The sequence below is a fragment of the Drosophila yakuba genome, chromosome 3R (assembly GCF_016746365.2).
Source record: "Drosophila yakuba strain Tai18E2 chromosome 3R, Prin_Dyak_Tai18E2_2.1, whole genome shotgun sequence".
Lineage (NCBI taxonomy): Eukaryota > Metazoa > Arthropoda > Insecta > Diptera > Drosophilidae > Drosophila > Drosophila yakuba.
In genome coordinates this window covers 12,481,645-12,501,663 of record NC_052530.2, presented here as the reverse complement: position 1 = coordinate 12,501,663, position 20,019 = coordinate 12,481,645, and the positions used below count along the sequence as shown (strand labels likewise).

The window sequence follows — 20,019 nt, the reverse complement described above, 5'->3', positions numbered from 1 at the left end:
CCCGTTCGATTGGCAACGCGAGCAGCCAGGTGTTTGATTTTCTACGCGTGCAGCTGTTTTCCCAAGCAGCTTTTTTGTATTAGTTTTTAATTTTCCACCGCTGCGTAACATTGCGACGCACGCTTGTATTCGCCCGCGTTTGGCGCATTCATAAACAAAAGGCCAAAAATAGCATCAGCACCATTTCGAGCGCTATTCAGCAGGTGAGTAGTAGTTTACCAGCGGATGGAAAGCCCAAGGACGCACCATTTTAGTGTGGGAAAATTAAGTGTTTTTTGTTGTGTTGTTTTTGTTCTCCGCTGGTGACATTGAAGCACAATTGCGAGCGCATTTTCCCTAATTGAGTTGCGACTTTCTCTGCGCTGCGCTTTCTCCTCGCCAAGCAAAGTACTCAAAAGTGGAAAAGCGCACGAAAATAGAACGGAAAGTGTGGGAAATGTGGAAAATAAAGACGGAAGTGGCAACACAAATTGCATAAATATTAGTTCGCGTGGGCGCAGTGGACAAAACATTGACTTTTCCCCCGCTTTCACCTCGCTGTTGTGCTGATTAAATAACAAGGCAGTGCCAAGTGCAGTTGTCAACCGAAATTAGCCGCAAAATGTTTGCACTTTCTGCTCGCCACGCACTGCGGCGCAGCAGAAACACTCAAATATTCGCCATTTCACGCTTTTTCGCAGGTGAGTTGCACTGGGAAAAAAGTAAGGTATAGTTTTAATTGCCTGTGGTGGGTGTGGTGTGTCGCGCTTTCAAACAAACTATATAGTATACGACATGCCCATCGATTGGCCATCGGCTAATTTTAGACACAATTTGATTGGATTTCATTCACTTGCATTTCATATGAACGCAAATGTGGCGCTTTTATTTCGACTTTGCTCGAAATTAATTCATTGTCTTCAATTGCCTGCGACACACTTGGCTGCCTCTTCAATTGTTGCACTCGGGAAAACCAAAAATAAAAGGTGACTGCTCCACCCCCACCTCCGATTTTCAAATTTCGTTTTTCGGCTTTTTTTTTTTTGGTTTTTCCTTCACCCGTTTGCTTTGGGCGCCACTCCGTTTGATTGCCGGCTGGCAGCATGAATACACTAAAAAGCATAAAACTATTTTTGGCCCCATGCGTTTCTCCACTCCATTTGATGGCCGCACTTAACAAATCTGTTTACACCTCCATTAATTAGCAGGCAAGTTTGTATAGTAAATTTGTGTTACTAATGCGCTGGATGCACAACTTTGATTTCGAATTTTCAAGAGTCTGCTGCATAAATGGGGGAACCTAAAAAAACGCTACACATTCACCAAATTAGTTGGGAAAACGATATGGAGAGATTCTTTACTTTGTACACTATTTATAGCCTCTGTTTAGTATTGGCATACAAGTCAAATTGGTTTTGAAAAAATGCGCAAACTTTTCTGCTTATAATTTATTTTTGAATGGTAGTGACATGGTAGTGTGAAGCCAGTTTCCCTTCTTTATCAAGATGATAAAGCCATGTTATTTCCATCTCGTTTATGGCCCAAATCGCTTGTTTAAAAAACAAGATGATTGTGAGTTTCGAGAAGGATTTTCCACAACTCATGGCTGATAGTGCCCAGCCACAGTTTCTTATCAGCAATTGGCTGCAAGATGGCCGCATTCAAATAAGCCAGTTAAGATTGCACAAGGTTCCGTTGAAAGTCCCTACGATAAGGGGCAGATTATGAGGGGAACTCTTACAGAAGCTTGACGAAATCTCCCCCGCAACAACTACTCAGTTTCCATTACCCAACTGCTGGCGAACAGAAAAGCACACTCAATCCGACCGCAAACCAAATACCAACGTATTGAATTGCATTTCAGATTCACGCCAAGACAGCGACAATCCGGCCAAGAGGTACTCCGGACAAGCGACCATGGACAACAAGAGCGAGAAGGTTACGGTGAACAAGGAGGAGCTGCGCAAGCGCCTGACCCCGATGCAGTATCAGGTTACCCAGGAGGCGGGCACCGAGCGACCCTTCACAGGTGGGTGCGCTCTTTCCTTACTAAATATGCCGCCATTATCATGGCGAAACTCATGACAACTCCTTCGCAATCCCAAGTACTAATCCCGAATCCCCACAGGTTGCTACAACAAGCACTACGAGAAGGGCGTGTACCAGTGCATCGTGTGCCACCAGGATCTGTTCAGCTCGGACACCAAGTACGACTCCGGATGCGGATGGCCGGCCTTCAACGACGTCCTTGACAAGGGCAAGGTCACGCTGCACCGCGACGCCAGCATACCAGGTGCGTATGGGCCAGGCCAAGTGGGCCCACTTTTGGCCATTAGACATTGTTCGGCACTCTTAGCTGTTTATTGCTGCAAACCGTTTTGAGTTCTGTTTTTATTTGAGTTGCTGTTGTTTTGTTGCCGCACAGAAGAGTTGAGAGTTTCATTTGCGTTTATCCTAGGAACCATATAACCCAGACTAGAGCAATATATGCCCAGTTGTCATGTGTGCATACGAGCAATCATAAGATCAACAAGTAATGCAAGTTTATAAGTTATACCAAGTATAAAAGCCTGATAACGTTAATCGTTAGAGAGTTATATAAACTTAAAAATAGAATTCTTTGTAGTTCCTGTCACATTCAGGACGAAAAACCCTTGTGGTTTAACCATCTGCTTGATTATTTTCCATTTGTAAAGATAGTAGTGTCATTATAAAACCATAAAGTAAAAAGTTTTAGGAAGAGGCTTATTAATTAATGGCTTAATTGGACCTTGTAAACCCAATAGTATTATTCATTTCGAGTCTGTGCCGTTTGTGTTGCCTTGTTTGTTGTTACGTTTCGGCTTTGTTTCGTGTTGAACTTGATCCTGAACCCGACCCCAAAAACTGATCCATTGCCCAGAGTTCACTGTAGTTTTGCCGTTGGCCTTGCCGTTGTTGTGTTACTGTGTTTAGTCTTGTGGCGGTGATTGTGACTAGTGATTAGTGTTCCACTAGTGACTAGTGAGTGTTCCTGCTGCCGTTGCAGCATCTGAATGTGCAACAGAGCGAGAAGCAGCGACTACAATTGATTCCTAACCGAGTATTGTGTTCTCTTATCCCCCTCTCTATCCCGCCTGACTTTCTCAAACTTTTTTCTCTCTTACTAAAAAAAAAAACAAAAAAAAAAACACGAAATATACAACTAATTGCATATATCGATTCCACCCGAACATCACCATCACCCACGAGTATCACTTGAAAACCGATTAAACCAACAGTAGTCATTTCGAAAACGCTAGGCATGGTGCGCACCGAGGTGCGCTGCTCCCGATGCTCCGCCCACATGGGCCACGTCTTCGACGATGGACCACCACCCAAGCATCGCCGCTTCTGCATCAACTCCGCGTCCATCGATTTCGTGAAGAGTGCGACGCCATCGAAGGCGGATCCACCGACGGCCTCGTCCAAGAAATAATGTCCGACCGACCGACGATCTGCCTGCTAACCAACCACAAGGAATACTATTTGCACCCGGAGCAGCAGCCCCATATAGACCTGCGGGAAGCTCCTACTCCTCGTCTATAGAGAGCTGCCACTCCAGCGAAGAAAGATATTTAGCTATTTTATAGGCGTTTACTATGCAAAACTGTTTAACGAAAAGGAAACACATAGCTTATACACAAGAACGATGTTTGAAAATGTATTGCGGAACGAGGAGTGAGAGATTAGTATTGTAGATCAGCCCAGATTCCATTCGCTATATACTTTTCCTCCTCACCTATGTCTGTTTCGGTTTCAAAACTCTTTACTTACTATACTATACTATCGCATTGAAACTTTACTAAGTTTGTGCCAGTTTTGGCTTGGTTATAATGCACTCTTTTCGGTTTACAATCACTCACTGAATACGAATACAAGAACTCTACTTCTCAAAAGTATACCCATCGTATTTATAGGAACTATTGTACGTTAATGAAAACTAACCCATTTCGTAGGAGCTTGCATGCTTAGCAAGAAGTTAAGTTCGCGCAAGGTTACCATGTACTAGGGATCAGTTTAGGGTTCCTTTACTTGGTTTATATGATTTTCTTTCGGTTAAGTGCAATTTCCATCCCTATTTCGGTTTTAAATCCAACAAGATCATAGCGCTTTCTTCACATACCCATTTCCCATTTCGATCATCAAACAAGGTCGGTTGGCTTTATTTTTGGGCCAGGGCCATTATGTGTATGTCTGTATGTGTGTGGTGCTTTATTTTTAAATATTTCCGCATAAGTATTTTATTTTCCGGTGCTCTATTTGGTTATTTATATGATTTAGATTTTACGCTTCAGTTTGTTGCTTCTTACTCACGCTCAATGGTTTTGATTTGTATAACATAACCCGAATACTTTAACAAACATTATATCCATAAACTATATAGAGTGTTTTTAGCAAACCGAATAATGTGTATTTTCGTATATTTTCTATTTCTCTTTTTTTTACTCGCTTCAAAAACCAAAAAAAAAACTAAATGTACAACGCCTGTAAACGTTATTTGGGGGTTTGTTTTGCTAACAAAAAACACGAAAAAACCACAAAAACACCTAACTCATCGCTGAAATTATAACACCCGGAACACGACACATCAAATGCTTAATTAACCAAAATAATATGTGCGCCAAATCGTTCGGAAAATCATCTATATTTCTCTGATTCGCCCATTATTTTCACCCGATTTGTGTGATTTCATTTCACGTTGTTTCACCTGCCACCCATTGTTATTTATTGCTCTCTCTGCTGCACCTCCTCCTTCGCCTCGTACCTCGCTCTCTGATTTGCACTCCCATCTATTTGCCGTTACCTCTTCGCTCTTTTCTGTGATTCTTTCTCCGCTTCACATTTATCACTCATTTCTGCAATCGTTTTTCTATTTCTGTTTGATTTGTTTACAACGAAAAACTTTGAATTAACCTTGCAAAACGATCAAAATGAATAAAAAAATATTGTAAAAAAATGTCAACAAAATGCGCTACACAACAAAACAAACAAACAACAATCAAAACGTATCCGATTAATCCCACGAAATGGCAAAATACAAACTAAATAGGGGGCAATATTTTACTACTAATCGCACATCCAGAACGCATACGCACCGAGGTACGCTGCGCCCGCTGCAACGCCCACATGGGTCACGTTTTCGAGGATGGTCCAAAACCGACCCGTAAGCGCTACTGCATCAATTCCGCCTCCATTGAGTTCGTGAACGCGGATCCCGCCACCTCGTCCCCGCCCGTGGCCACGCCCACCGCGGCGCCAATTGCCCAGCAGTGAGAAAAAGCCAAGGTGAAAAAAAAAAAACAATCGCCGCCAACGGAAGAGAGCACAGCCTCAGTGTGTCGTTGCTGTTAAGAATTTTTCTACGTGTACTTTCTAACTTCTAACCGCAAATGTGGCCAATTTTAGCTCGTAGTCAAGTCAATCGCCCCCAAAAATTCTACTTGTGTCCCTCTGTTTGTGTAAATAGCTAATGTTTTGATTCGAAATTTGTTCGTTAATTTATACAAACCGAAATACCAAATACTCTGTAACACACATTCAACACATTACTAATTTTAAACTGAGCGCGCTAAATAAACGTGTGTTTTTTACAATAACCAGTTGTTTGTAAGTGTGGTATTTATGCCGTCGCCACTATTAATTTGCACATAGCCGTAACATGGCGACCAGGTGAGAACGGAGCAGCTGAGCCGCGTTGCCAACCACTTTAGTTGGCTTCCTTGTTTGCGCAAAACAGATGCTGCGTCGCAGTTGTTCTTGACGTGACGTAACAACCGGCGACGCAACAACATGAAATCGAATTTATTTATGGCTCGGAAGTCAATTGATTTTAATTGCAGCCGCTGTATAAGGTGAATTTAGATGGTTATTAACCCGAAGTGATGTGCTGGCGACAAATCGATAACAGCGCATGCACTGAATATGCGATCACTTGGTTTTGGGAGTGCGACACGTGTGTAGGGTGACTGGAGAACTCTCGAACCGAACCACCCACCTGTGCGTTCTACGGGCGATTGTTCGTATGTGACTTTCAAACCAGCGAAGCCAGTGTGATAGGCCGCATTGTAAATTCGCAATTATCTAACAGCGATTTCTGTGTAAATACAATTCGGGCACTTCGAAGTGATAATTTCGGATTCGCATCGCGAAGAGATTAGATTTGAGCACCCGACGACGACAACGACGACGACCATGGCCTGATACACCAGATTGCCCGTGAATCTAGGCAATATATTGAGCTTCACCTGGCCCAGATGCAGAAAAGCCCAGCTAACGGCATCCCATTCGAGCGCTTCACGTAAGAGTTGCGTATCGCACGTTACGTCAGTGACCGTTACGAAATTTTGAAAATGAAGGAGTGGCTAAAGATCTCCTGCCTCCTCTGCGTCTTCGGCTGCATTCGCGAGATCCGTCCGTCGGAGCCCTACGTCACGGAGTACCTGTTGGGTCCTTGGCGGAATATCACGGAGCAGCAGGTGAGTGCCAGGCCACCATGTATTCATTTTATACGAGTATATCACATTTTCTGTCATTCCAGCTAACGCACGATGTTTACCCAGTGGGCACCTATTCCTACCTGGTGCAGTTGGTCTTTGTCTTTCTGATAACAGATTTTCTCAGGTAACTATGCGCTGAACATTTATATACATTTCCAATTGCACGAAAAATGTAATTTCTCAATCAAAACTCAGACCAACATTTTAACTGCAAGTTTTAAGATTTGTATTATTTCCACAAAAAACCATATTTTATAATTATTCAAAAAAATTGTTAGTAATCGAATACGCATGCAAAGTCATCATATCTGTAACCATTATGTGACCTAGTCCAAAGTCAAACTTTTGGCTTCGCTTGTCAAAAATTGATTGTGATTCAACGAACTGAATTTGATAGGGAAATTAAATTGATTTGCAAATAAAAGCTATGAAAACAGAAGCAGGTTCGATTTAATATTGAACAAAATGTATTGTTTTTCGTTTTAGATACAAGCCGCTGATCATTACTATCGGAGCCACAGGTGTGATAATATGGAGCATGCTCATCTGGACCACCAGCGTGCTGTCGCTGCAAATCCTAGAGTTCTTCTACGGCACCTATATGGCCGCCGAGGTGGCCTACTATACGTACATCTATGCCAAGGTGGACAAGAAGTACTATCCCAGAGTGACCTCCCACACCCGAGCGGCCATGTTTGCAGGCAAACTACTGTCCGGCATCACCTCCCAGTTGATGCTCAATCTGGAGCTGATGAACTACAAGCAGCTGAACTACATAACGCTGGGCAGTACGTACATTAACTAACCCAATATTACCATTATGTATAATTCCTTTTCTTTTACAGCTCAGATTATTGCCATGCTTTGGGCCTTTTGCCTGCCCGGCGTGGACAGGAGTCTTTACTTCCATCGCGAACAGCTGGCCATTACGGAGCCGCAGACCCAGCTGCCTGGAGAGAGAAACCTGGAAGTGGTGGATCGGCAACAAGAGGTGACTCCTAAGCAGCCCGGCGCACTGGGCCTCCTGTGGCTTCACTTCCGCAACGCATACACCAATCCGCGAGTCGTTCAGTGGAGTCTGTGGTACGCCATCGGACTGGCTGGTTACCTGCAGGTCACATACTACGTTCAGGTTCTGTGGAAAGTGATTGAACCGGAACCCCTGATTGCGTGGAACGGGGCCGTTGACGCTGTCCTCACAGCTCTGGCTGCTCTGTGTGCTTTGGCCGCAGGCTATTTGCACACTGGAAGGCTTAGACCGCGAACATCTCTTCTGATCCTGGCCCTTTTGTCCGCCGTGGAGGGCGGCTGTGTGCTGATCTGTTGCTGGACACACGACATCTACTGGTCGTATTCGGGATTTGTGCTTTTCGGAGCCCTCTACAGCTTTACTATCACGGTGGCGAGGTAAGCCTCATAATTTCTAAAGATGCTGCATATATTTTAACTACCTTTAAATCCTTGCAGTGCTGAGGTTGCCAGGAATCTGGAAGAGGAAAGCTTCGGACTGGTCTTTGGCGTGAACACCTTTGTGGCCCTCATTTTCCAGTCGCTGTTAACCATGATCTTTGTCACGGACACTGGCTTTGAGCTGGATCCTGTTGGCCAGTACACGGCGTATGCGTTTTACTTTATTGGCGCAGGCGTTTTGTATCTGATATCCGTGCTGATTGAGTACTTTATGTGCCGCGACACTGACGTTGAAAAGCTGGAAAATTCTCTGGATTGAGTCCCGATGCATTTAGACAGTACTTAAAGTCCCATGTCGGCAAACACAACTCGTTACTTAGAGAAAGACTTGTACCTATGCGTGATGTACATTTAGATGTTATTCGCGCGATGGTCGATTGTATTCCCAGAATATTTAAGTCATTTTATCAGTTTTATCAGCAACCTGTTAACGATTCTTAGTATTTAGTGGAGATTTCCATTTATAGAGCGCACAATCAGTCTCAAGTGTGCAGGAATAAAGATACCGAGCTTTTATAGAATCAGTGTGTGTTTCACTAATACAATCTGACGATTACCAAACTAATTACGTTTAATTTATAGAAGAGGACTGATTACTGATAGCAAAGTAATCATAGTAAAAGCAACCGTATTTGTCTAGAGCCGAAAATGACAGCAATTGGAAAAGACTTTATTTATTTTGAAACCACATTTGTTTATGATCGAAATCCCCTCACTATTCTTACTACACCCGGAACAATTTCTTTTGCACTTTTAAAAAGGCTGTCGCTGATTATTAACTTATCAGTGTTGATATTTTGCATTAATAGATTACAGAAACATTTATAAACAAGTGTCTAAGACTCTCTGAGAAATTCAGTGCTAGATCCATTTAAGTGCCCTGCTAATGGGCTAATTAGTTGATAATTTGAATGGCCAACTTGGAGTGGGAACCGCATCAGGCGAGAGCAAGTTAATCGCGATCGTGACCATGCTCGGTGTAAGCGGAAACTTCCCGGATATTCTATTAGCTCTCCGCACCGCTGGCCTCCACCAAAGCGGAGAGCACTTGGATCGTAAATCGCGAATGGCCCAGCGCTGATTACAAGCGTCGATGGTAAATCTCTATACTCGGCACTAGCCTGCTAACCCCTTGGAAAAATGTGCAATTATTATAATAGCTGGTCGAAGCTCCACGCTGCCAGACATACATACGGGTACACCTGGTGGGATCACTGGTTGGCGTTAACATCGCGATTAGAATCAAGCCAACAGCCAATCAGACGGCATGGAGTCTTGGCTGAAGATATCGTGCTTGCTATGCATATTCGGGTTCCTCCGGGAGCTTCGACCCTCGGAGCCATACCACGCGGAGATCCTGATGGGCGAGTGGTATCACGTCACCCAGGACGAGGTCAACCGATCCGTCTATCCAGTGGGTACCTACTCCTACCTGGCGCTCCTAATCTTCGTCTTCCTCATTACGGACCTGCTCAGGTACACCGCCATTGCATGAATGCAATCTTTATGGACAACCATAACCCTCTGATTGCGTTGCAGATACAAGCCCGTGATCATCGCAAATGCCATCACGGGCATCTGCATCTGGGGCACTCTGATCTGGACCAGCACTTTGGGCGGCCTGCAGGCGGTGGAGGTTTTCTATGGTTTCTACCAGGCGGGCGAGGTGGCCTACTACTCGTACATATATGCCAAGGTGGACAAACAGTACTACCCCAGGGTGACCTCGCACACCCGGGCAGCCATGTTCGTGGGCAAGCTGGTGGCCGGAATCCTAGCGCAACTGGTGATTGGCATGAAGTGGATGAACTACAAACAACTGTTTTACATCTCCGTCAGTTGTGGGTTGGCCAGACATTAGACAGATTTTATAGTCAGTTAACTAAGGCTCTCACTTTTCCACAGCTCAAGTCGCGGCGCTGCTCTGGGCATTCTTTTTGCCAAAGGTGGAGATGAGTTTATACTTCCACAATCGAAGCGAGGCCATAGAAGGTGCCTCCAAATCGGTGGCTGGTAACCTGGAGAAGGGTTCAGAGCAAGCCAGGGTCGAGGAGGCGGAACCGGAAAAGAAGCTTCCAGCGTGGCAGCTCCTTTGGTCCCACTTTCGTAGTGCCTACACCAATCCTTTGGTGATACAATGGAGCTTGTGGTATGCCATCAGTTTGGCTGGCTTTCTGCAAATCACCACCTACATGCAGGTTGTCTGGAAGTCCTTCGCGAACGAACCAACAGTGAGTGCATCTCAATGATCAAAGGCTTTCTCATTCTTGAGACTTCCTCTTCAGATAGCTTGGAATGGAGCTGTGGACGTGGCCCTGACGCTTCTGAGTGCCGTGTTCGCCCTCCTCGCCGGATACTTCCATGCCGGACGTCTGAGCACCAGGAGCAGCCTGCTCTCGATGGCTTTGCTGTCGATCCTTGAAGGCGGTTGTGTGCTGCTTTCCTGCTGGACCGATGATATATACCTCTCCTATCTTGGCTATGTGCTGTATGGAGGCCTGTTTGCCTTCACCATTACAGTGGCCAGGTAAGCAGTCCTTAGTCCTTGTGCCAATAGATGTAACCTAGAAAAACACCTTATCTTTTATAGCTCGGAGTTGGCCAGCAGCTTGGAGGAGGATAGCTTCGCTTTGGTGTTTGGCTTCAACACGTTCGTAGGACTCATCCTGCAGTGCATCCTCACATTTGTCGTTGTCTCGGAAAAGGCCAATCTGAATCTGAATGTTTTCCAGCAGTTTGCAGTCTACGCCTTTTATTTCATAGTCATTGGAGTGGTCTATTCCATTGCTGTTATATCGCAATATATATGGTCGATTTCGAGGAAACCAAAAGCAATTCAGGAGACAAATTAACAACAAACTTTAAAGATTAAAAAGTGTTCATTTATCAGTTAAAGATTGTTAATAAAATACACCATACGGCTTTCGTTCATTAGGACTTGAATGTGTTAAAGAATATTCTGCAAAATAATTACTTATGAGAAATATTTCCAGTCACCCAGTCAAGCATCGTTGATATTATATTGTCTTACACTTTATTAAAATGTAGTTCATTTTACAATTGTGTGAAGAAATTAATCCTATGCAGCGAATCTAATCAGTGTGTACCATGTACATAATATGGCCACTTCAAACTTAATAATATATGCTATTAAACATGACAATGAACGTCGTTATTTTCAATACGACATTCAAGTATCAGAGTGCGATTTTCACCCACAGCTTGGCTAGCAGAACTCGGTCTGATCCCCGCCGTTGCGGAGGACCGCCGACACCCGCCACGTCATCGACTCGTAGAGCATCTCAATTTTGTCCACCATATCCTGGTCGCTGTGCCAGACGTCGTACAGGACCGCTCGAAACTCGCTGACGTTCTTGGGCGCCTGATTCTGGATCCTCGGCTGGATGATGGCCATCAGTTGCTCGAGGAGATTGAGGTCATTGCAGACGCTGCCCTCCGGTCCCATCAGCGAGTCAAGGAAGATCTCCTTTGGCGGCGTTGACTCGTCGACGAACTTAAGATCGTCCATGTTGAAGATGTTGCGCCAGTCGCGCACTGTCCAATCCTGATGGGCGGTGGCCCAGGCCAACCTTCTCCTTTTCGCATCCTCGCCGAGTCCGCCAGTGCTGGGCTCCTGTGGCTGTGGGCAGCCACTCGGTTGCCTTGCGCTCTTGGAGCGAATCTCGCTGATCCTGCGCTGCAACGTCCTGCGGCTGACCTCTATGCCGAGTCGGGCCAGCTCCCGCTGCACATCGATGGAGGTGTAGTGCGGATTGTCGCTCAGCATTTGCTCAACCATTTGCCGGTTCTCTAGCACTTTGGGCCGGCCCACCTCTCGCCTCTTGTCCTCCTCCTGAGCAACCACCACAGGCGCCGTGGCTTTCGGCCTCTGTGGCAATCTTAGCGTGGCCGTCTTCCCCTCGAGCAGCTCACACTCGCGGATGCAGCTCACCACACTCTCCACGTCGCATTCCAGGATCTGGGCGATCTCCTCACAGCTGTTCGACCCCTTCAGCGCCTTGACAATACTTCGAACCTCGGGAGCGAGCACCATTTCGATCACTTCTGTACACTTCGAGTTCCACAACACCAATGCTGGTTATTCGAAATTCGTATCCTTTATAGGTATTTTATGCACCTGGCAGGTAAAAGTTTCTGTCCCGATTTTTGACGCTAGTCTGAACCTTAGTTTTATGGCGAGCAAGCTGCAATTACCGGGATTACGGCGTCATTTCAGGTAAATTGCTTCAGATGGCGTCCCTTTTTATCATTGGCGGCCATTCCGTTATTCGTCTGCGGCAGGGTTGGCAACCCTTGTTTCAGTTTTAGGGGAGGATTTTTGGAATCTCAGGATCAGCTGTTCAGGGAAATACCATCACTTAAATGCGTCGTACTGTTTTCAAAACTATTACTTTAGGATCCTCGATGCTCAGTTTTGTGTTTTCCAAGTGAAGTGTTTTAGTATCGGATTGTCTTTAATTCTGAAAGAAAGCTATAACAAAAAGAGTTCATATACCTTCAGATAGCAATTCATTAAAAAGGCCATACTTTAATAAGATATACCCTTTTCGAGTTGATTTAAATAAAAGATTACCAAGCGTACGATATGCAATGCAAAAAACCTGTGTGGGAACCATTTATCTTTACAACCAATTACCAAGACGCTTGCAATTAAGTACGTTTGCTTTGTTTTGAACATGCACTTTAATCGTTGATTTCCTTTGATGCTTTGTAGAATTACAAAAATAAATATAAAAAACTTGTACATATGTGTTAGTTACCTCTACTGTAGGAAATGCAATACACCTTTTATCGAAATTTTTAGAAATATATATGCCAGATATTTTGTTTGCTTGTCTTTTATGCTGTGTTTGTTAGTTTCTTGTTTTACGTACACCGTATTCTTCTGGAGCGAGGGCGGTTTGTAAAACTATGTTCAACTTAACATATATACGTGAAGGGTGCACATTCATTTAGAATTGCAAATACCATAAAGATCAAATTTTGAGTACGCTTAAGCTCGCTAGAGTGGCTCAGCCTTCGAGGCAGCTGATTGAACTGATAGATATTAAAGCACATAATCGGGGAAAAGGCAACCGAATAAGCCACTTATACTATGTGGCGATGGGAACCGTAGCAGGGGGATCGGAATCGTATAATTAAATAAATATCGCTAGAGTACGCCTAATTGGTTTAGATCCATGTGCTAGGTTTTGATTTGTGTGTGTCCGTTTTTGTTTCTCCATCGCTTTTGAGTGTTTCTTGTGTGGGCGTGTGGAAATAAAGCTGGAGCTGGGGTAATCGAGAGTGTGGGATTGACTGCCCGTAGTTAGTCATCCAGATCGATATCGGAGTCATCTGAGTCGTAGCCTCCACGTATTGTCTTCTGTGGGCGGTTGATGAATGGTTTGCGTTTCACATCTGGTGGCTGCATCAGATCGCCCTTGTAGTCAATGGCCCCCGAGTGGGCGATGCGCCACTCCAGCATTTCGGTGGCGAAGTCATCGCAGTTGCCCAGATCGGTGAATCCGACAATGAAGTCCTTGGTCTTGCTGTCCTTCACCAGGGCGATGGTGGGTATAACCTTGATGCGCAGCCGCTGGGTGAGGAAAGGAGTCTTTTCGGCATTCACCTTGCAGAACTTGGCCTCCACGTGCTTGGCTGCGAGTATCTTCAGGTGCATGTCCACGATCTTGCAGCGCTCGGTGCTGTCGCGGTAAAAGTGGCAAACAATGTTGGGCGACTTTTTTGACATCTCGAAGAACTCCTTTTCGTCGGCCAGCTCGGTGTAGGTGCCATGACCCTAAAATGGATTTACAATTAGTTTGACGATTATTGAGGGTATTGCGTTAACAAGGTTTTCTTTAAAACGATTATTTCTGTTTTAACTAACTGCGGCTTTAGTGTATTTTATGATCAATTATATGTAAGTGAAAAAGTCCAATTAGAGTTAGAAATTCATATTTGCACTCCGACCAGTGTAGGTCTGTAATCCAATTTGGAGTCAGTCGAAATATAGTAACTTAAACTTGGCTTGTTGATAAATTTTAATACTCTTCATGTACTTAAAGATTAATTAATCGAAGTAAGTGTAATGGAAGTCCTAATAATCGTATCACGTTTACCAGTTGGTCATATGCCACTTAGAGAACAATCTCGAAGAATGTTGAATAGTTGAGTGCTACAAAGATCCCCATAGCGGAGAACACCTACGTTTCTAAGCCACTCCTGCTTCTTGTTGTTCAGGTCCTTCATCTCGCGCAGGCGCTGCTCCCTCAGCACCTTCAAGTCATCCGAGTCGAGGTTGTCCAGGCGGTCGAGCTGCTGGTCCAGCTGCTGCTCGATGGTCTTGGCCGCCGTGAACAGTTGATTCTCCAGTATGTTGGCCATGTTTTCTCGTCCAGTTGCTGCTCCTCTGCGTGTCTTGCTGTTTCTCCGTTATTCGCACTCTGCGTGTGGTGTGTTCGTGTTGGCGTCGATTGGTGAGCGTGTGTGCGTGTGGTTCCGGCACAAATGGAAAGGCGTAGTCATGGAGCCGCAGATGCGTCATGTTTTGTTGAAAATGCAGTTAAGTAAGGCATGTTTCGGCGAAAGTGCAGTGCATCTCGTTGGAGGCGCACACAAATCGATTGTTTCGAGGATACTCACGTTTTGTTTTCACTTATTTCATTGATTTTACTGCTTAAAAGTTTATTTAGACGTATGGATCTGTGTGACCGTTGGACTTTACATGCGAGAATACAAAGCGCCCCTATATGTTGAAAATACCACGGCAGTATTATTTAACATCAGCTGTTCTCGTCGTATCGGTTGGCCACACTGTCGCCCTTTGATGTTATTCCGATAGTGCAATTATATTTAGTTGATCAAAGGTGAATTAAAGATGAAGCCAGCCCTGACAACGGTCAATGCCACTGGCAAACACACCGCCTCCGTGATATTCTTCCACGGATCTGGCGACACTGGTCCCAATGTATTGGAATGGGTGCGCTTCCTGATCGGTCGGAATCTGGAGTACCCGCACATAAAGATCCTGTATCCCACGGCTCCCAAACAGAAGTACACCCCGCTGGACGGGGAACTGTCCAACGTGTGGTTCGATCGCAAGTCCGTGAGCATTGCCGCGTCGGAAAGCAAGAAGAGCATGTCCCAGTGCTATGAGGCGGTCAATCAGCTGATCGACGAGGAGGTGGCCAGTGGAATTCCGCTGAATAGGATCATTGTGGGCGGATTCTCTATGGGCGGCGCCTTGGCTCTGCACACGGGCTACCATTTGAGACGCAGTTTGGCCGGAGTATTCGCACACTCCTCGTTCCTGAATCGCGGCTCCGTTGTCTATGACTCCCTGGCCAACGGCCCAGCGGATTCTCTTCCCGAGCTGCGAATGTATCACGGGGAACGGGATACTCTGGTGCCTAAGGACTGGGGTCTGGAAACCTTCGAGAACCTTACAAAACTGGGTGTCAAGGGTACATTCCATCCGTTAAGGAACACCATGCACGAACTGAAAACCGCCTCTATCACGGATCTGCAGCAATGGATTTATGAAAAACTACCTCCGCTGGAAAACCAAGTGCAGAACAAACTCTGAGTGGCAAGTGCTGACATTTACTTAAGTAGACAATGATAATAATTTATTTAACCATCTATTGTAGTGTTTGGCATAAAACCCGTGCATTTGGAAGCACCACAGAGGCAAGGCTTTCCACCTGTCACCTTTTTAAACTGCCCTTCTCCGCCATAATGAAAGCATAACTCCTCCGTGGCCGCTATATCCTTTGCTGCGAAAATACCTAAGAAATTACACATGACGAGAGAAGTTGGATCAGAATCAGCAATAAAACTCGCCTATTTTTGGTATGGGACAGTCTATTCGCACAGCTGCTATGTGGCAGTTCGGTTCGCAGCTGTGGTTCAGGTAGCGTCCGATGTTTCCACGTCTGGATGGGTCCACGATGGTCACCTGTTGCTTCTTATCGCTAGTGTATTCATTAAGAACCAGAACATAGTTCATCAGGTTAAGCTCTTCATTAGCTTGCAAGCGTCTCTTTGCCTCGGTCACCGTTAAAAGCTCTCCAGCATACTCGCAGATGTATCCTCCTTTTGGAATATTCACTGTAGTCCGTAATCCTTTAGATCCGTATACCGGCGAATCGAATATTTCCAAATGTTTCCTTGGACCTAAGTACACCAGACGATTGGAACAGGTGTTTCTACAGCATTTGCATAAGTCATTGCACTCGATGACAGGATTTGCGGATTTCCGAAGAAGTAATTCGCTGCCATCTCCTGTGAACTCGTATTGGCCTCCATGTGGACAGACTTCGCTGTTTTCGCATGCTCCTTTGCAGCGACAGTGGTTCAAAAGAACGGAATTGTAATCGTCCGCCAAACATTTGAATTCTTCACTGTCATCGCTGGGCATCAACACAGATTCCAATATGTATTCGAGTTCATCTGGGTGCTCATAGTCGTCATTCGGAGCTGTTTCAGATCCGTCCATTCCAACGTTTGTTTACCTTAGTTCTAGTACTAGAATTCGTTTTAGAAATGCATGAAAAACTCAAGCGCTTTCTTAAGAATACTCCACTTTATTACCTCGGTCACACTCTTAATTTAAAAATGTTCCCTAGTTTAAATAAAAACCGTTTCGAAAGAAAATTGTATTTATTTTATGATGTTATACAAACGAATATCCTTGTACTTGCAATTCGACCGCCTAACTTTTAGCGTTGCCAGACTTTTCGCAGAAAAGTAACTGCCCTTTGATGAGCGCCCATATTTCAGATTTCCCCTGCATGTTGAGTTGCCACCGCTCCACCATGGTGGACTTCCCACTCCTCCACCGTGGTGGGTTTCCATTTCGGAGCGATGAAGGGGCTGATTTGGATCCAATCGAAGTTGTCGAACGATTGGCAGCACGTCTGAACTTTATGGGAGCCTGGTAGAAGTTCATCGAGTCGATGGCTTCGAAATGGTTCTGAATGTATCGATTTTATTGGGCATTGGACGCTGGGCGGAGGGACATCATTCGGATTGCAGGGCCATGGTACTTGCACATTGGAAGGCATGGGTATTTATGCCAATGTGATTTAACTAATTTTTACTTTTTGCGCTGTCCCTTTGTATCTGTCCCTCTGAGTTTGCATACGCATGCTTTTTTGTATGGATTACTGATAGACTTTTGAAATTTCGGCTCTATTTTCTAAGAAAGTTTTTAAGACAAAAAAAACATTTTAAAATTGGTTTCCAGATTTTTGCATTTCACTTATCACCCCAACATTTTTTTTTTGTTTCTATGCTATAAAAAAACTCTTATTTATAGCCAAAAACGTGAAGAAATGGGAGTTTTTAAAATAGTTTTATGTAAACAAACCATAACAATGAAATGGTATTAGCCTTAAATATGTCGGACCATTAAAGAGCCACTTAAGCCATCAAGACTGGATTTCAGTGTACTTAAGCCATGCAAACAAATATAATTTGTATAAATACCCCTTTTTCCGCAAAATAATGATTACCGTAGTTCAATTTGCATATGAGTGTCAAAACCTTTTCTTTTCTTTTTATTTTGTTTTTTTTAAGTAATGTAATCTGCGTTTGAAGATCATAAATATATATATATAAAAAAATCTTTTGCGTTAAAACATCTTTTGCATTAGCTGGAGATTCACAATAATATTTAGAAGGTGTTGTAATATTTATTTGTACTGATACTGAAACAGTTTAACAATTATCCTCTTCTAAAAGGCTCCGGCGGTGTTTGTGTTTGTAAATTGGTGGCAATTAATCTGAATGAATGGAATTATGCAAAGCCTGCAACATTTTTCACAGTGTACTAGTCTGAAAGTGCAGTTGATTAAAATTTGTATTGAATTTCTTTTTTAATTTCTTAACTTCTTACCATAGTTGAATTTATTTGCTTAGGGCATCCTTTATTTTATCATATCCCGACTGGATATTTTCGGTTACTTTGTTGGTCAGCTTGGTAACATCATCCTCCTTTTCGTAGTAGGCAATGAAGTAGATGGCCAAGCCGACCACAATGCCGATCACCAGAAATCCACTGATGATTGAGATTAGCACACTAAGTGCACAGTTGAAGCAGCTAAAGGTGTTAAGAATTTAAAAGTTATTATTTGTTTCCTAAACTGGTAATCATAATGTAATTATAATTGTTCTCATTACCCCCAAAGGATGTGAATGTCAAATAGCCTTTTTCCCATAGCAATGATGCAATACTTTCGAATTAATTACGCATGATAAGTTGGCCAATAAAAATGCACCCCAAATTAAAATAGTAGATAAATTTCCACCCCATCTGCGAGTTTACGTTAACAGCTACGTTCTGAGGGCCAAGAGCTGGCATTCCAACGGAAATGCGAAACCGGCGCCGAGCTGCCGTTTGTTGGCTAAAACCAAATGGGGCGGGGTATGGAGATTCCTGAGGGTAGATATGTATTTAAGGAATAATTCCGTCGCGCCTCTATGGAGCCAGGACTTTCTGGTGCCAGATGGTACATAAAGGAAAACTAATGCGACGCACAGTAGTAGTACGCAGAGCTCGACATGACCACATTTTTTCGTTTGTATCTCATAGATACGCAAAAAAACGCGCGTCTTCATTTCTGGTCAGTGTGCGCGAATATGAACAAATATATACACTCTTATGTGCAAACATATAAACGAGGGCCTTAGGAAGCGTGAGCTGGAATAATAATAAGTAGTCTTCTGTGGATACCATGTTGCATGTCATGTACATATACATTTATTTCACAGCAAATATGCGTATGGAACCATGGACAATTAAGTAATTCATTCTGCCAGCTGAATGTTTGTGTTTGTATGGATGCGATGATGATATACCATCGAAAGTGGATACTGATACTTCCAGGTAGAAGGGCTGAATGGATCTGAGTACAGATTCTCGTGCGGTTTGTTTACCTGCTCTCATTGTTTATTGTTCGGTTGCGATATGAAAACCTGTATGTATAAGAGTTGCAAGCGAGAATTCGCACTGGGGATTGTTATTTCCAGTTTTCTCTAAATTCGGCGGCTTCCGCTTTAAAATTACAACGCTCTCATTGCGACGCCATGTAGTATATAAATAGTATAGTTAAACCAGCTCCCTTGTGAGAGCTTTCTGCGAGTATAAATGTTTTCCTAGGAGTCATACAATAAGTATGTAAATAATGGGAACTGAGCTATCAGGTGGTTGCACACTTTCTTATCTTACTCGCCGTCTTACTCACAGTTCGCGGTCTATTTATAATTCATGGGCCGAAACTTAATGTTTTCCAACTTATAGAATACTTCTTAGGCTAGAAGAACTCTTTTATCTGCAACTTACAAGATGCCAGAGTCTTACAACGCTAATCTAATTATTATAACTTACCAGCAGGCTACGTTTCCGGCTAGGCACTTGCACATGATGTTCTCTTTTTGGGTGAGACGATTGCTGCTGAATATAAACAATTTGGGTCTGCAATTAAATAAATATTAAGAACATTACACCCGTCTGAGCGAAAATATCCAGCTTACAATCAAAATCAACCGCCTTTGTCGACAAAATTTGTTTAACTAATCCAAAGAGAATGAGAATGAGAATGAGTTTCAGTTCGGCTCGAAAACTTCTCTGTCATACATGTTCGACGTCGCACAGTGACGCAAGGTCAGTTAGTTCGTGGTCATTATTAAATGTAATATTGAAAATATGAAATATTTATTAAAATGAAAAATATTATCATTAAAATTCCTCAAATTATGCGCGTTTTACCCTTACCATACAAATTTTTAGAATCGATTTCCAAAATTTGCCCCTGCTAATTCATATGTTTTAAATTAAAATCTAAAGTCAATTTAATGATGCTTCTGTCTGAAGTCGTGTTGCAAGCATATTACAACTGTCTCCCAAATGTTTGATTCAGTAGAAGAGATATCTCAAGTTGGCCAAGGTTGAAAAGAATGTCCTTTGTCCTTTGATTTTTGCTTGCCCTCCAGAAGCAGAAGAAATACTTCATGTGAAAAGCGTGAATGCTGTACAAACTTCTTT

General features: G+C 43.7%; 7 protein-coding genes across 12 annotated transcripts; 4 read left to right on the top strand and 3 right to left on the bottom strand.

Moving 5' to 3' along the window:
* The first annotated feature begins 48 nt into the window (after positions 1–48).
* Positions 49–5,597, top strand: LOC6536567 (methionine-R-sulfoxide reductase B1). 6 transcript variants are annotated; one of them, XM_015192350.2, is made up of 4 exons: positions 49–203; positions 1,844–2,008; positions 2,108–2,272; positions 5,051–5,597. In XM_015192350.2, exons 2-4 carry the CDS (start codon positions 1,897–1,899, stop codon positions 5,272–5,274), a joined length of 501 nt encoding a protein of 166 aa, XP_015047836.1. In that variant the 5' UTR covers positions 49–203; positions 1,844–1,896; the 3' UTR covers positions 5,275–5,597. The 6 variants fall into 6 exon arrangements, with proteins under 6 accessions (XP_015047836.1, XP_039231695.1, XP_039231694.1 ...); XM_039375761.2 differs by lacking the exon at positions 49–203 and adding an exon at positions 307–680 and having other exon boundaries at positions 3,243–5,265; XM_039375760.2 differs by lacking the exon at positions 49–203 and adding an exon at positions 309–680 and having other exon boundaries at positions 3,240–5,265.
* Positions 5,598–5,742: 145 nt separating this feature from the next.
* LOC6536566 (thiamine transporter 1) lies at positions 5,743–8,488 on the top strand. Its single transcript, XM_002097106.3, has 5 exons — positions 5,743–6,476; positions 6,539–6,621; positions 6,984–7,285; positions 7,343–7,904; positions 7,965–8,488. The coding sequence occupies exons 1-5, from the start codon at positions 6,351–6,353 to the stop codon at positions 8,224–8,226; spliced, it is 1,335 nt and encodes a 444-aa protein (XP_002097142.1). The 5' UTR covers positions 5,743–6,350; the 3' UTR covers positions 8,227–8,488.
* Positions 8,489–8,542: 54 nt separating this feature from the next.
* Positions 8,543–10,904, top strand: LOC6536565 (thiamine transporter 1). The gene is made up of 5 exons (XM_002097105.4): positions 8,543–9,443; positions 9,507–9,808; positions 9,873–10,198; positions 10,253–10,494; positions 10,558–10,904. Exons 1-5 carry the CDS (start codon positions 9,235–9,237, stop codon positions 10,817–10,819), a joined length of 1,341 nt encoding a protein of 446 aa, XP_002097141.1. The 5' UTR covers positions 8,543–9,234; the 3' UTR covers positions 10,820–10,904.
* A 74-nt stretch (positions 10,905–10,978) lies between these two features.
* LOC6536564 lies at positions 10,979–12,516 on the bottom strand. The gene is made up of 2 exons (XM_002097104.4): positions 12,380–12,516; positions 10,979–12,324 (listed from the first exon to the last, which is right to left on the bottom strand). Exon 2 carries the CDS (start codon positions 12,019–12,021, stop codon positions 11,194–11,196), a length of 828 nt encoding a protein of 275 aa, XP_002097140.1. The 5' UTR covers positions 12,022–12,324; positions 12,380–12,516; the 3' UTR covers positions 10,979–11,193.
* Positions 12,517–12,652: 136 nt separating this feature from the next.
* LOC6536563 (thioredoxin domain-containing protein 9) lies at positions 12,653–14,740 on the bottom strand. The gene is made up of 3 exons (XM_002097103.3): positions 14,616–14,740; positions 14,181–14,416; positions 12,653–13,770 (listed from the first exon to the last, which is right to left on the bottom strand). Exons 2-3 carry the CDS (start codon positions 14,355–14,357, stop codon positions 13,297–13,299), a joined length of 651 nt encoding a protein of 216 aa, XP_002097139.1. The 5' UTR covers positions 14,358–14,416; positions 14,616–14,740; the 3' UTR covers positions 12,653–13,296.
* A 12-nt stretch (positions 14,741–14,752) lies between these two features.
* LOC6536562 (lysophospholipase-like protein 1) lies at positions 14,753–15,827 on the top strand. The gene is made up of 2 exons (XM_002097102.4): positions 14,753–15,561; positions 15,623–15,827. The coding sequence occupies exon 1, from the start codon at positions 14,851–14,853 to the stop codon at positions 15,556–15,558; it is 708 nt and encodes a 235-aa protein (XP_002097138.1). The 5' UTR covers positions 14,753–14,850; the 3' UTR covers positions 15,559–15,561; positions 15,623–15,827.
* Positions 15,828–17,493: 1,666 nt separating this feature from the next.
* Positions 17,494–19,583, bottom strand: LOC6536560 (protein midgut expression 1). The gene is made up of 4 exons (XM_002097100.4): positions 19,509–19,583; positions 19,363–19,449; positions 17,872–18,075; positions 17,494–17,810 (listed from the first exon to the last, which is right to left on the bottom strand). The coding sequence occupies exons 2-3, from the start codon at positions 19,395–19,397 to the stop codon at positions 17,883–17,885; spliced, it is 228 nt and encodes a 75-aa protein (XP_002097136.1). The 5' UTR covers positions 19,398–19,449; positions 19,509–19,583; the 3' UTR covers positions 17,494–17,810; positions 17,872–17,882.
* Between the last annotated feature and the right edge of the window lie 436 nt (positions 19,584–20,019).

Bases quoted from the DNA above. Each gene is read 5' to 3' on its own strand.
- LOC6536566 (XM_002097106.3), top strand. From the start codon at position 6,351: ATGAAGGAGTGGCTAAAGATCTCCTGCCTCCTCTGCGTCTTCGGCTGC. The intron at 6,622-6,983 runs GTAACTATGCGC...TTTTCGTTTTAG, and splicing joins CTGATAACAGATTTTCTCAG to ATACAAGCCGCTGATCATTA. The intron at 7,905-7,964 runs GTAAGCCTCATA...AAATCCTTGCAG, and splicing joins TTTACTATCACGGTGGCGAG to TGCTGAGGTTGCCAGGAATC.
- LOC6536565 (XM_002097105.4), top strand. From the start codon at position 9,235: ATGGAGTCTTGGCTGAAGATATCGTGCTTGCTATGCATATTCGGGTTC. The intron at 9,444-9,506 runs GTACACCGCCAT...ATTGCGTTGCAG, and splicing joins CTCATTACGGACCTGCTCAG to ATACAAGCCCGTGATCATCG. The intron at 10,495-10,557 runs GTAAGCAGTCCT...TATCTTTTATAG, and splicing joins TTCACCATTACAGTGGCCAG to CTCGGAGTTGGCCAGCAGCT.
- LOC6536562 (XM_002097102.4), top strand. From the start codon at position 14,851: ATGAAGCCAGCCCTGACAACGGTCAATGCCACTGGCAAACACACCGCC.
- LOC6536563 (XM_002097103.3), bottom strand. From the start codon at position 14,357: ATGGCCAACATACTGGAGAATCAACTGTTCACGGCGGCCAAGACCATC. The intron at 13,771-14,180 runs GTAGGTGTTCTC...AATCCATTTTAG, and splicing joins AGCAGGAGTGGCTTAGAAAC to GGTCATGGCACCTACACCGA.
- LOC6536560 (XM_002097100.4), bottom strand. From the start codon at position 19,397: ATGTGCAAGTGCCTAGCCGGAAACGTAGCCTGCTG. The intron at 18,076-19,362 runs GTAAGTTATAAT...TAACACCTTTAG, and splicing joins GCCGGAAACGTAGCCTGCTG to CTGCTTCAACTGTGCACTTA.
- LOC6536564 (XM_002097104.4), bottom strand. From the start codon at position 12,021: ATGGTGCTCGCTCCCGAGGTTCGAAGTATTGTCAAGGCGCTGAAGGGG.
- LOC6536567 (XM_002097107.3), top strand. From the start codon at position 602: ATGTTTGCACTTTCTGCTCGCCACGCACTGCGGCGCAGCAGAAACACT. The intron at 681-1,843 runs GTGAGTTGCACT...ATTGCATTTCAG, and splicing joins CATTTCACGCTTTTTCGCAG to ATTCACGCCAAGACAGCGAC. The intron at 2,009-2,107 runs GTGGGTGCGCTC...GAATCCCCACAG, and splicing joins CACCGAGCGACCCTTCACAG to GTTGCTACAACAAGCACTAC.